General features: G+C 35.1%; 1 protein-coding gene across 2 annotated transcripts in view; it reads right to left on the bottom strand.

Annotated features, from left to right (window-relative positions):
* Nucleotides 1-213: 213 nt before the first annotated feature.
* Nucleotides 214-15,215, bottom strand: part of LOC111862110 (probable cysteine--tRNA ligase, mitochondrial) — a 16,106-nt gene continuing 1,104 nt past the window's right edge. The window contains exons 2-11 of one of the 2 annotated variants that reach the window (XM_023847238.2): nt 13,331-13,626; nt 10,542-10,752; nt 9,697-9,830; nt 8,167-8,298; nt 7,481-7,617; nt 4,539-4,667; nt 2,806-2,904; nt 1,494-1,619; nt 1,134-1,232; nt 214-507 (exon numbers count right to left, since the gene is read on the bottom strand). In XM_023847238.2, the coding sequence (XP_023703006.1) occupies nt 448-507; nt 1,134-1,232; nt 1,494-1,619; nt 2,806-2,904; nt 4,539-4,667; nt 7,481-7,617; nt 8,167-8,298; nt 9,697-9,830; nt 10,542-10,752; nt 13,331-13,626 (1,423 nt within the window). In that variant the 3' untranslated portion in view covers nt 214-447. The remainder of the gene's footprint in view (nt 508-1,133; nt 1,233-1,493; nt 1,620-2,805; nt 2,905-4,538; nt 4,668-7,480; nt 7,618-8,166; nt 8,299-9,696; nt 9,831-10,541; nt 10,753-13,330; nt 13,627-15,215) is intronic. The other variant, XM_023847239.2, reaches the window with a different exon arrangement.

The raw sequence follows: 15,215 nt of genomic DNA, 5'->3' as shown, positions 1-15,215 counted from the left end.
GTAGCTATAACTTTAACAAGATTATGGAGTGATTTTCATATCTTTGGGTGCTCTCTAGCAGGTCTATGGTAGGAAACAGAAGACAAAATACCTAATTTCATCTGTATATCAGACAGCAATGATGAGGCAAAGGAAAATAAGAGAGATGATTCTTAGAGGGCCAAACAGCCAAGGAGTAGGAAACAATGATACATTTTCTATAGAAATTAAAACTTCCTTATTTGCAATATTTTTTTCACTGAGCAACACATAGCATGAGCATGTTCTTCTGCCTGCATCACATGAACCACTGATCTGTCCAGTGATCACCATTGTGCATCACTCAAGTACTCAGCATGACGATTAAGTTACAATTCATTACCTACTTTGGTTTTTAATATAATTTAAAATGGCCATTAACTTTCATTAAAATTATACTTTATATATACTTTCCAGTTCCCTTGATGTTTATGTTTTTTCTTTAACATTTTTATCAACATAATTCCATGTAGACATTTTCCCATGATCCTGCAGAACAAGAATAAACACAATTTAAGAATAGTTTTTTCAACAGATAATGATTTGTGGTTTTATAATAACAGAAGTTATACATTACCATAAAAATATATCAAGAGAAGAGAGTTTATTTACAAAAAAAAAACAAACACGGAAATGGTTAAATCAGTATATCATTCATCTTTCTTTATTGAATAATGTGGAAGTTATAAACATATTGGTGGAAATAATTACAAATAATCTATATTAAGTTATTTCCTGCCAAAATATGTAAGGAGTTCCTCTAAATAGGACTATTTTCAACACATAAATAAGTCCTTACTAACATATTTCCTTAACAGTATCCCTAAATCACAGAGCTGGAGTAGCTGAGTTAGTGTAGTGACTACAACATATATGGATTTCCCTGGAGTTGAAGTGGCTGGATTGTCAAGCTAACCACTCACCTCCATTTCATTCCAAAGATTAAAAAAATATGGCTATACCTCACTCCCCCATTCCTCTTAAGGGCGTTGTGCTTAATTAAGCACTGTGGGAACTTTGTCTTTATTCCCAAATTATGTCCAATTGACCAGTCACAATATCAACGGACTTTGCTTGCATACGAACTTAGTGCAAGTATCACAATTCATATTTACCTTTATACAAATTCCTGATGTCAGAAGGTCATCACGTAAGGTATCACATGCATTCAGCAGGGCTGTATTTTTCACTCCCCTTTTCTTGACATTATCAGCCTTTAATTAAATAAACATATCAGCAAGGAAACCATAACTTGCTTAGTTTAAATAGATAACATTTCTGATATTGTGAAGAGACAGTGTCATAGAAGTATAAAAGTTCTACCATATCATAAAGGTGCTTATGGCCCGGCAGACTCACCCATTTATCCATATACTGACTGAACAGCCTCTCTGGTAATTAACTAGAAAGTCTGCATCTACACTAATCTACAATTCAGCAAATGAGGTAGGATTACTGCCCTGTTTCATACCAACCTGTGCATTTGTATCTTCTCCCGAAGGGTTCAGGGCATTATGTCTCACTTGGTTTCGAAACTGTACCACCCTGTCGAGAATCTTCCCCAGATACAGGCCATGATCCTTCGTCTGCATACTGGATTCCTAAACACAATGAATCTCACTCATTCAGTAATGACATATAAAAATACTTCCCAATTATGTGGTTATTTTATGCATTTTTATATACTTCCTGTAAACCAAACATATGTTTACAATCCTCTGACTAGCCTCACACGTATATGGAAATTACCACTACAATCAATATGATGGGAACACAAATTTTTTAAGTGGAAGCGACAGTAAAGGCACCTTATTCTGAGTTCTAACATCTGATCAGGGAATAGATCCTCAAAGAATATACCGTATTTACGCATGTATAGGCCGCACATTTTTTGCCAAAAATTCAAGAGGAAAACTGGGGTGCGGCTTATATTCGAAATCACACTTCATTTAAAAAAAAATAACGTTCACAAATATTGGAATAATTTCTACTCCTGAAATAATATTCCAAGAAAATTATTTTTTCTATAATTTCTGTCTGAAAATTGTGCTGTGGCCTATACACGCACGCAGCCTATACATGCGTAAATACGGTATAACTTTTGTAGAACGAGAAACAATATGGTAGTCATAAAGAAACTATGTTTTACATTTAGTGTATCACTAACTTCATCACAATTAGGCATGTGAAATTTTGTATAGAGACAGATCACAAACACACATACAAATTCTGTATGAAACATACATCTATAAATTAACAATTAGAAGCATGGTGATTGAAGGGGAACTACAAGGTTATGCAATATAAATTTAATGTAATTGGAATATGTACTGGAAACTGCATACACAATTAGATCACTAAATTGTACAATTATTAATTTATAGTTTCTATTAGCTTCAGCATACAAAGTGAAGGATTTGAAGAAAAGCAGACATTATAAGTCCTTCCCAGGATTTTTGTCTCCCTGGAGTCACTGCAATCAGCAGATCAAGACTGTACTTCTTCCGGCACCACCCCTCCCCTACAGGTACGTGTTGTGAATCTTTAACCTTACCCTTAGAATGGATCCATTCTATTTCTTCTATCCAGCTGCTACATTTAGATCAATGATGAAGAAGTACAGAGTTTTTTCCTTGTGTATTTTATTACATTTTTGTTCCTTCAGAAAACACATTTCTTCTCATTAAGCCGACAGAACACGGAAATTTTTTAAATTATATGAAAGTTTATTCTGTTATTATGAGTCTATATTTACTGTAAGACTGTGTAATTAAATGATATACTTACTTTTCTGTTTGAAAAATCAATTCCAAATTTTTCCAGAGATTGCTGAATGAAGGATGCCACAGCTGCTATTGCTAGTGGACTTCTAGCAGACTCTGTATCCTAAAATTGTAATGGCACTACATAAAAGACAGTTGTTAAAGCAGTCAGCAAAGCATAAAAATGTTGAGTAGTTTAAAATGTGAAGTGTTGGAACACAAGAATTGCAGTGTGGTACATACAGCACAGAACTCTTTAACTTCATACAATATCTTGAGACAGAAACTGCCTTGAACAGCACACAATCATTCTTCTTGCCAAGAAATGTCCTACTTTCAGTTGTGCTCACAAAAGCAGATCACACATTGATCTGACTGTATTCAATATATCTCCACACTCAGTTTTTCTATTATCCATTTTTGAGTTTTCTAACCAAAACTCTGTATGTATTTCCTGTTTCCCCATGTGGCTCTCCCACCAGATCCCACAAATAAGAATATGGTAACATTCCCTTCACATTATGTTAAGGTAGTATGTATTGTAGAATAGCTGTTATCCTCATATATATGTATTTGTAGCAAGTATTTTAGCGATGATCTCAGGATATGCAATACTTATTATGTTTCATACACAATTAAGATTTAAATTTTTTTTGTTAGAATATCACATAAACAAAGGCTTATCAATTATTATTTTTTTATTCATAAGAAGTGGTGGAATCATTAGAAATGTTCTAATATTATTTATATGCAGTAAAAGTTCATGTAAAATATAGAAATAGATAAGTGAGTGCAACAAAGATTTTACTGCATTTTGTTGAATGTGAGCAAGTGAATATACTTAAATAAATAAATAAATAAATAAATATGTGTAGTCCACAGCCCATTTTCTATGGATCCAGGGAATGGAAATATAACTGTATTTTTAGTCAGTGTTGTACATTAAACAGTTTCCACATAAATTTCACATTACAACAGAATATATTTTTGAACAGTATTATTTATCAGTGTATAGTGTATGACAAAATTCAACAGGCTACTACTTCTTGAAAAATGTTCAAGCACATGTAAAAAACAATTTAGAATGTGTTTGGAGCAAGGTGTTTAGAAGCCATCATGAGGGGAACATCTGTAACACACATAAATTGGTTGTACTGAATTCTAAATATTTAGCCACTGGCCAAGATGGCGCATGTAGTAACACTTGTCACTTAAATTTGAGAAGTGCCTACTTTGAATCTCAATCAGGGCACTGACTATCCTGACTGAGATGTTTCATGGTTTCCCTCAATTGCTCTAGACAAATTCCAGGATAGTACTTCAAGTTAGGCTTTGACTCCTACACTCCAAAGCCTTTTTAATTCATTATTTACTAATCATCTCACCATTTGATGTTATATAATCTGAGGTATTGGCAGTATTATTAAATAAACCATAAATAAATAAAACAAATCCCTAGTTATACCAATTACAACAGTCCACACCTTACTGACAACTGCTGACCCAATTTGAACAGGATTCATATTTTACCACTGGTTGTGGCTATAATCTGTATGATAGAATTGAAACTGCAAGCTACAGATTTTAAAAATTTCTCATGCATAACTATAGGAAAATTCAGAACAATTCTTGACAAGTACAAGGCACCACAGTGAAGAGTTTGGCAAGCTGCTGCCCAGAATTCACCAAGCCTTTCTTATAAGTAATGTGCAATATTATGTACATACAGGATGCTGAAAAAATATAACAGATACTAACATGTTCACATTTCTGATGTAACATTTTATTGGTAACTCCCACAAGTTCTGTAATGGCACTCATGGCTGTGGCAGTATCAAAATCGTCTGAAAGAGCTTCCAGAAGTTTTGTTTTGACATCAGAAATGGCCTGAAATAATACAAAGCTTTGTGTCATATGAACTCATATATAAGAAGACATTATCTACAACACAGCAAGTGTTGTTAGGCGTTCTTCATGATGTAAAAAAGGATGACTTATGTAAAGGTCATGTCAGTCTGTATGTTACCTAGTTATCAGTGCCTAAACTGATGAACAGGTATTTTTAAAATGCGATAGTGGAAAGTTGTACTAAAAATTTACTACAGTCATGCATATCATATAGTGTTATTTAACACTTTGCGGACCGGTGATTTAAATATTTAAATCACCATGGGGACCGGCATTTTTATACCTACTACCCTAACTTGTGCACTGCTCACTTTAAAAATTAATATAAAATCTCCTAATTAATTTTATGAGCTAAAATTTTCGGAGAACACTTACCAATGCTGCTAGAAGTGCTTAAGTGTGTGATATTTCTGGAAACACTCCCCTTTGTGAAGTGGCATTACACACTTGCAAATGTAGACAGTCATAGTCCTTTTTTTGTGAACTGCGCCAACATGGCATTGCCTAGAAGGATGCTTCCCCTTGGAATGTTCACTCTTCACAATTTTCACGAGGGTATGTTTCCGCATATCACCTGACAGTCGCCCAGGGGTGTCCACATGAGGCCTGTGTGGGGTGTGATTTGATGGGCTAGGCTGCACTAAGTCTGTCTGACTCTGGTTCTGCCACCACCATCTGGTCTGTAGCCCAAGCCTTTGCCACATTCATCAGAAATGCTTTGTATTTCAATTTCGAATCAGGGTTTAGATTTTTTTAGATTTTTTGCTGTCCCCGCAATGTTACTACGCGCAATGTTATTACCTGCATTATCGTCGGAGCTACTGTCAGTTTTACAGTCTGTGGCCACAATTCTTTGTTCTCCCCTTTCACTGCCGCTCTCTGAATCACCATTACTACGCGTCTCACAGATAAGCCAGGTCAGCTAGGTCTTCGGAGGAGAATTTGTCCTTGATCCATTCTCCTCACTACCTACTGGCTGATACACACAGCTTGAAGAAGGCAAAGCATTTTCCTTTATAGTTGGTTAAGTAAACATCGAGGTCAAGTTACTGACGGCTAACTAAACACTCCAGAGTCTTATCATGCATCTGCAGGAGGTTGCGTGCAATGAAGGTGGCGCCAGAGCAATGTATAGCGTGTTGCAACTTATTGTGTCAGAAAAGGGCCAATTGGCCCACCCGGTCCGCAACGCTATAGAAACGCAGAGGGCCAATTGGCCCCTCCAGTCCTGAATATGTTAAGTTTTGATGAAATTCAATGAATATATATATATATATATATAGTAACTGGAACAAATACAGTTTGCAGTCTGTTCTACATTAGGAACATTCAGTTCATGTAGCAATGTTATCAATATATCTAACAGAAAAACTTGTATTACAGATAACTTACTGAGGGCTCTAGTTTTGTATTTGTGAACCTCATTGCTAAAATTAAATAAATTTTTATTATTAATTGTGTATAAAAGTAATGATTATATGCACTGAGAGTAGACCGTCATTATTTCCAAAGGTCATACATGGCCTTTTTCAGAACCAATTCATTTTTGTTACATTGAATATGAGATGCCTTTTCATAACAATAGTTGGCCATTCCAGTTCTCCTCATGCTAACTGAATACATAGCCTCCTTTATATAAGACTACAAATTAACCTGTTCATGCATATCATAAACTGTTAATGAAATTTTGGTTCCTTCAAAATATTGGTACCTATCCACCAAACATGATGTCACATTCCAGAAGGCAGTATAATTTTCATATTCATCTCTGTGAGAATCTAAGAATTAGAATTTATTCTACCATTAATTTCATGATCCTTGGTGGTTTGGAACTGAATATTTCTCAGAATAGTGTGTCCTTCCGGACACTATTTCAGTAAATTTCTGAGGAGTGTGGATTTGTATGAAGTCACTTCATCCAAAATGAGTTCTTAATCAAGCTGAAAATTAATTTAACTGTATACAAGAACTTCGCTATTTCAACAGAACCTTAAACAAGATTTTGGAGGGTAGAGGATTGGTTGGAACTGAAAGGAATGCATATTTATTATGAACACAAGAGCAGCAGGACTTGAAATGGTCAAGCATAATATCTATAGTGTTAATGCTGTGGGTGACTGAAGAAAAGAAAGTGATTCTAGCAAGCATACAGTCATTATCATCAAGGATGTCAGAATAATTTATGTTGTCAGAAATCTCCTGTATTATTAAGTTCATATATAGTGGAAATAAATGTAATTGTTAATTTACTTACTTAGTGACACCTCTGTGTAAAATGTAGTAATGTTCAACACAAATACACAGAGCCATTAATTTGCAGACTGGCATAAATTAAGCTGCAGATAACAATGCTTTACAAAATTATACTAGAAACTGGAAAGACTGTATTTAAAGAATAAGACAAAAAGAAAAAATAATTCTGGGGAACAACAAAGACCTTTAGAAAATATGTTTTGTAATACCTATAACAGAGTTAAAGAATTATCTACATGCTCATTCCTTCTACTCTTTAGATGAATACTTCAATGTAAATAGAGAATGATGTAAAATTAAGTTATATTAATTTTTAAGCTAAAATTGCCTGTACTTATGTATGTAACCTTTTGACTTGTTCTGTATCCAAAGGTACTAACCTACTTAGGATTTATAGAATGTAAATAAATTCAATTCAATTCAGAACAGTGGAAGGATGGTAATATAAACCACTACAAGCTTAACACCATTACAACCTTTGTATGTTTACAGCTATCTTCTTTTATACTAGCTTTACATTCACAGAAACAGCATTTTACCTTCAACAAATATGATTCATTGATATCTCCAAGAGCTGTATAACCATTAACATATGCATCACAATCAGTGAGAAATGATTCAATCTTCTTCATGATAGCCACAGCATTCTTCATGGCTGTATCAGTGTACTCCATGCCTACAGATAAAATAATGTCCAAAATTATTTCAAAGGAATGCTTAGAAACTATAACTAATTACAAAAGTGTTTACAAATTCCTTGGTTCTTCCATATGCAGAGTGGGAGGGATATATTTGCTTCCAACACACAAATTAATCAATGCATAATTCATTCACCTGGAACAGCAGTTCCCATCCATTATGTATTATTGGGTCCTGGGCACAATAAAGGCTAACATTTGAAATGAAAACATATATTTTATCAGCTTCACAATATCATCTCACCTCAACAGAACTAAGCTCAAGGTCTAATGGTACAGATGCATGTATTTCAAAGTGGGTAACAAGTTAACTTCATGTACATTCAGTAGTATGTATATATCCATGCACACATTACATAGGCTAGCAGTAAGATAACTTCTGCATGCAAGATGGTATGAGAAACTGTATTCTCAAAATGTTAATAAAACAATATTTGTAATAGGGCACAACACATCTTGAATCATCTTTTCTGTTTCCCCATACTTCCAACTGAATAGAAACAAGACTATTCTGAAAAATTACTTACTGCTTCGATAAGGTGACAAGAGACAGAAAATTCTGAATTCATTTGCAGAAAATGACTGAAGGAAATCATGGATACTAATAGTATTCTTTAAGGACTTTGACATTTTTTCTTCTCCTTTTACATGTAAGTGACCTACAACAAAGAAGCCATTATAATTACATAAATGTATAAGTTTCATTTATTTAATTTTGAGCCAGTTGTATTGAAATATTTAATGCTTCAATATATATATATATATACATATCAGTAGAAATTTGTTTTAAATTTTGCTTCTCCCACAACAATTATGAAAGGAACATCACCAGAAAATGCTTAATGAGAAAGAAACTTGACACAATTGTGGACATACATTAAGTCACAGAGGCTGAAAGTATGTGACTAGTTTAAAGATTTACATTGCATATAGAAAAAAAAAGTATTTATTTCTAAAAATACCCTAGCTGCTATCCATTCTACAAATGTTTGTAACTTATGGGTTGTATCTGAAACCGAACTGTACATGAAACCTGGAGTGTCAGAAATCATTGGGCACAAAGAACAAAATGGTGGCTGTACAAAAGGCATTTGATGGTAGTGGTGATAAAGGAAGAAGAGGGGGGAGGATAATANTGATGGACGGAGACTCAGCGACACCACTACACTCACGCTATCGGGGAACGGCACTGCAGTCGCGGGGAGGAGTTGCATCCGTTCTGCGGTGGTATGACTCACGGCAAATTGCAGCCGCGGCGCGCACTTGATTGTACGCACTGTATAATGCATTAACAATATCAAACAATAAAAATTTTACATGACCAGAATTTCATAGCAAGACCATTTGTGCACAAGTATAGCATGCTTGCCTCTGAGTTAAAATTTCATATTATTTTTACGTTATAAATTCATATCACCTAATGAAGACACAAAAAATATAAGATTTGTAGGACTAGAAATCTAGAACAAAAAAGTAGGATTTATGAGTTCTACTACCAACTCCTTGTTATTATTTCCATCCTGTTTGCAGTCATTTAGACATGGACTGAGATAGGAAACAGGGCATATTGAAGGCTGCAGAAATAAAGTTAATGAGAACCTGCAATATTAAAGACAGGTATGAGAATGGTTCTTGAACAATTTAAGCACATTATTTCACAATAATATAAGATGATTTCCCACATAACTTGTTCCACTACAAAGGCGTGTTTTCTGTCACAATGATGTGGGTGATGCAGAAGAGTGACTGCAGTGGTATCAGTGACTCCTCAGCCAAAGAAATCGTGAATACAAACTTGGACAAATGCTACTTTTAGTTCATGAGTACATTTGGAATGGAAAGTGGTAGCAGAGGGAACAATGCACATAAACAATGACAATTATGAGGAGTAATAATTTGGTGTAGGCAATTAAATTAATAAATATGGTGTACATTAACACACTGTAAATAGTATGGTACATGCTTACGGTTAAAAACTGCCTAACTTTTAGGGTGAAAAACAATTTCAGCAGTAGAACGTTTTCACATCTGTGAATCACCAATATGTATAATCTCACCTGAATGAAGCCAGTAGTTCACCCACTGGCCCACTCCATGATAAACACAACTCTGAGCCTCTTCATTCTCATGATGAGGAAACAGCAAATCCACACCGCCAGAATGAATGTCAATATTAGATCCCAGAATATCACTAAGAATGTAAGAGTTACATTAGTACCAGGGAAAAATAAGAAGAAGAAAAAAGACCTATTCCAAGAAATCATTTGTCCTTGCTACATGCCACTGAAGATGCACGTAATTTGGACAGAACCAGCTACAGCTGGATAATAAACGATCAGCACTCTCAATTGCAAGCTTTTTGTAATGTATATTAACATACAGAACCAAAGAATTCAGCAGTTCAAGTCAATATTTACTATGTAAGACACTTTTTCTGTTACTTCATGCTTTCACACCAAGTGCCAAAAACTGGTATTATATAGACAAAGGCAGTTATGTGAAAACACAACACTGTATGTACATTCTTTTTGATATAGTCTATTACAGATTATTTTAATTTGTGAAACATATAAGATGAGATTTAAGAAAACTGTCTCAGAAAGGAAATGAATCATGTGTTTCACCTTCAAAATATCCAAATATAAAGCTAGAATTTAAGAAATGTGTAAAAATGTGCAGCAACAGTAAGCTCACCAGGGTAGTACTGGAGCAACTAGAACAATTATTATCACTTCTTACTGGCACGTAATTTCAGATGCAAATTTAGGACGGAGAGAAAAGTTTCTCTATCCCATTGATACTCATGGCAGTGGTAAATGTTTCACCAGCCATATTAAAGAATGTAAATGATGTTTTAGAAACAAACTAAAGAGTTTCAAGATAAATCAACATTAACAAGCACCTTGCCATAGTGGAGCACTCTATATGCCATCCTGGTCGCCCAGCTCCTGGTCCCCAAGGACTTGGCCAGCATGGTTCTCCAGGTTTGGATCCTTTCCACAGGGCAAAGTCCATTGCAGACCTCTTATATGTCACAGATGAATCTTCTCTGGGAATGTTAGGCAAAAGTTTGCCATATTGAGTATAAGACTTTGTGTCAAAGTAAACGGAGCCTGTACAGAATAATGTCTGTGATCAGATATAACTGCTAAAAAAAACATCAATTGATGAATTAGTTTTACGTAAGTAAATTGAAACATGCAAAACTTGGGCCCTCAGTCTTGGGGAAATCACAGATGTAGGATGTTTTGAAACAAAGTACTAAGAACAATATTTGGACATAAGAAAGAGGAAGCAACAGGATGATGGAACAAATTATATGAGGAGCTTCATAAGATGTAATATTCACCAATATTACTGGGGTGATGAAACTGAGGATTAGATGCAAAGATATGTATATAGCATACGTAAGGAGCTGAGAAATGTATACAAATTTTAGTCAGAAAATCAGAAGAGAAAAGACCACTTGGAGACCCTGGTGATGGAGGCAATATGCTCCTTTGAAACGTTGATACCCACATGAGACTATGTCACATCATAACCCAGAAAACTACAATATGTATTGTGGAGAATCTCATGATTTGTGCACTTCACCAAATATTACTAGGATGCAAATCATGGAGGATAAGATTGGGATGTGTAGCATGGATAACAGCTGAGAACTGCATATAAAATTTTGGTCAGAAAACCTGAAGGGAAGAGACCATTTGTAAGACCTTGATGTAGACAGGAGGATAATAGTAAAATGGATCTTAAAAGAAAGAAAGTGGGAGGGTGCAGTCTGGGTTAATTTGGTTCATGGCAGGGACTAGTGGAGGGCTTTTGAGAATATGAAAATGAACCTTCAGGTTCCATATAAAGGAAGCAATTTCTTAAGTACCTTAGTAACTATTAGTTTCACAGAAAGGACTCTCCCCTATGCAATTAGCTAGTTAGGGATGAATCATCATTTTCCCTATTGACAAGGACTAAATACATTATAACATAATGTAAAAATTACAGGAGTGTTATTTTACTCAAATATCTGTGGAAAAATGTCTTGTAGATAATTCCTTCTATTTGTAAGTAGTCACTGCATACAACAGGCATGGGTAACATGAGNAGAGCATGAATCCGGTTTCTTTATTGCCACACCTTGTATGTAACAGTAACATAAGCATAATGACACACATAAAAACATGAGAACAGTAACATAAGCATAATGACACACATAAAGACTTCACTACATTTGAAGGATAGACATCACAAAGTCACATAATATGTACTTGCATGTATAATCACAGATATCATCTTTCATTTTTACATATATATATTTGTTCAAGTTAGAAAAGTCACGTTTATGTAAACAAATGTCATAAATCCTAGCAAGGAAATTTCATTATAATTACTTTAGTATGACCCAAAGTATCTTCTTTCTCAAAAATGATAATTTTTGGTGAAATAATGGCAGAATGTACTCTCAGATACCACTTATGAAGTTAATTCTTTTGTCACCCGTTTCATAGAAAAGCCTGTCCCATAATAGGATATTGGACATAACAGACTGAAGTGTGGTATTACCTTGCACCTATACCATATCTGAGCTTCTAGAGAACCTTCCTTACATCCACAGTAAAAGTTGAGGAAAAAAGTTCTGACATCAAAACATAGTGGCAAACTATAAGGGGCAGTCAAATGAAAACGGGGCACCATGCATAACTCACATGGTGTGCAAGTTGGTAACACTGGAATTTGCTTATGGTACGAACATCTGGCGGGGACTTGGGAATGAACAGTGACAACGTGCCCTTGAACACTAGTCGTTTGTTTATTGTGCTGGAAGTAGGGTTAGCACTACGTGTGTTCATCAAACATAAGTAATGGAGGCAGGTAAAGAAGAACAGTGAAGTGCAGTGAGCTTTTTGACTGTTGAAGGAGTAGGTGGACAAGAAATTCATTGTTGCATGTCTGTTGTTTACGGCGAACACAGCATGTCACGTTTGTGTGTGCTGGTGTGGTATAAGAGATTCCGAGAGGGACTTGGGTCACTGCAATATGATGCTCGCCCAGGATAGACTCATCATGTCATCACTCCTGATGTTATTGCTGTGTTGGATAGTCATATCCTGGCAAACCGACGGATCACTGTGGAAGAAATAAGTCTTTTGATGGGAACAAGTCACGGTTCCATAATTCCATTGTGACAAAACACCTGCTGTACTGCAAAATCTGCATGCAGTGCGTTCCACATAAACTCACGGAGGAACAGAAGACTCAGAGAATGGCTGCATCACTGGGTCACTTGCAACGATACCATGAGGAAGCGTATGCTTTTCTGTCCTGTATTGCCACTGGGCAAGAAACTTGGTGCCACCATTTTGAACCCGAGAGCAAATGGCAGAGCCAACAGTGGAAACATGTGAATTCTCCCCCACCGAAGAAATCCAAAGCCGTACACACAAATTCCGGTAAAGTGATGATGATGTTCTTCTTCGACTGCAAGGGCCCTGTGTTTGTCGAATTTCTTATCTCCCAGTGGGATAAATGTATTAACAGTTTTGGAGATTACTTTTGAGGTAAGAAATGTTCTTTAATATGTTTTGGCTTCTGACCCGTTTCCATTTGACTGCCCCTCATATATACACTTCACTGACATTCTCCCATCTGTCTTGGAATAGGGTTACTGAAGAAACAGCCTAAAATAGTACTTACCATCTTCAGTGTTGTATGCCTGTCCTTTATCAATTATTTTCTGAACAAAGTTTATGATTTGTGGAATGAAGTTTGTTACTTTGGTAACAACTGTTGGTGGCATAATATTTAAACTAGCCATGTCTTCAAAAAATTCCATTTCATAGCGTTCAGCTAATCTTCTTGGCTCTTCTTTAAGTTGAGCAGCACGAATGATAATTTTGTCATCAATATCTGTGACGCCCATCATCATGACAACATTGATATTGAAATAATTCAAGAGAATCCTATTTATTGTGTCAAATTTCATATAACAGCTAAAAGTTACAGATAAAAGAGAGCATACATTAGTACTTTTAATCAACTAAGTAACTAACTACATAACTACATGGTGCAGTATTTCTTGAGAAGTTGCTACTTGCACATCTGATCATGATGTATTACACTTTTCAGGGAATCTATAGTTTCATTATCATGCTGACACAAACCCACAATTGGAACCTCAGATGAATCCAGTTAATGCTTTATTCCTTTAAGATTAATTTTAATATTATCCTCCCATCTATGCCTAAACCTCTTAATACTCTCTACCGTTGAAGTTTTGCAAATAAAATTTGTAATCACTACTAATCTCCCCCATGCATTATAGAATTTCTACCTTACACAAAGGAACCATGTTATTCTGTGAAAGGAAGTTCTAACACTAATGAAATGTTATCATTGTTCAAATGGAGAAGCTGGTGGCTTTCATACTTATGTCTCACTGTGCAACATCTTTCAAGATCTGGTTTGACTATACCATTTGTATAGAAGTTCACAAATTAATGAATTATATAAGAAAATATCAAATGTTGGTTACAATTTTACTTCTAAAATAAGTAACATTTGCCTCCTAGCCTGTGATAAACAATTGATACAAGATAATAAGTTACAATTGTGGTTGAAATCTTTCGGACATTTCATTGAACTCTCAAAGACATCATATATATTAACTGTTTTCATATTTGGTACTAAATACTGATTTAAGTTTCACTAAATTTCAAGATTATGGTCTTCTGGAATGCGATGCTGTGCACCTTGGTTGACAGATAATAATTTTTGGAGGAACCTATTACTTCCATTTTTGGGGTATTACACTGAAGGCAGAATCAGCACATTTCTCCAAAATGTTATTGATCTACTTAATTACATGGCATTACAACCAAGAAAACATTAATTTTTATACTCACTGCTGTAAGAATATGAAATTTATCTATAAAAGATAGCTAATTTCAATCAGAAACAATTGCTCACAACAGTTAGAGGCAGATATCTTGCTGACGTATATGAAAGAGAGTTTATTAATGATGAATCATTTAGCACAGACAGTTATGGCATTAATGGGTTAACCAGTTTTCCTGCTTAACACCTCTGATCACACTTACATGATGAGGGGTTATCTACCTGAATATCAAAGCAATAAGGAAAGTGAATGCATTCTGTCAAATGCAGTGCCATGATGCATTAGCATACAAAATCAACTGTGTTCAGAGTTACAAAATGTACTAAACAATGTGCTGCATTAATGCAATGCAATCAGCAAAACCTTTAAAACTAATCTGTAACAAAATATCTAACAAAGAAGGCAAAGCTCTAAAGTGGATTCATAGGTGTTATGTCCAATGTTTGAGATGAGTCTCCATGTACCTAGTAATGAGTCACTAAAGCAACCACAGTTGGAGCTTAAAAGCAGATGTATATTCAAAGGAAGCATTCTGAATAAGCTCCCCTCCTAAAACTACACAAATAAAAACACTGTACAACAGTCTCATACTTAGACAAAATTAATACTTCTTCTCTACATAATATATTCAAATATAGCAGCTGTCAATTTCAGCACCACTTATAATAACTCTTATGTATTTCC

This window comes from Cryptotermes secundus, unplaced genomic scaffold (assembly GCF_002891405.2).
Source record: "Cryptotermes secundus unplaced genomic scaffold, Csec_1.0 scaffold645, whole genome shotgun sequence".
In the NCBI taxonomy this organism is placed as follows: domain Eukaryota; kingdom Metazoa; phylum Arthropoda; class Insecta; order Blattodea; family Kalotermitidae; genus Cryptotermes; species Cryptotermes secundus.
The sequence above is the reverse complement of the archived record's forward strand: the minus strand, read 5'-3'. Positions and strand labels throughout refer to the sequence as shown.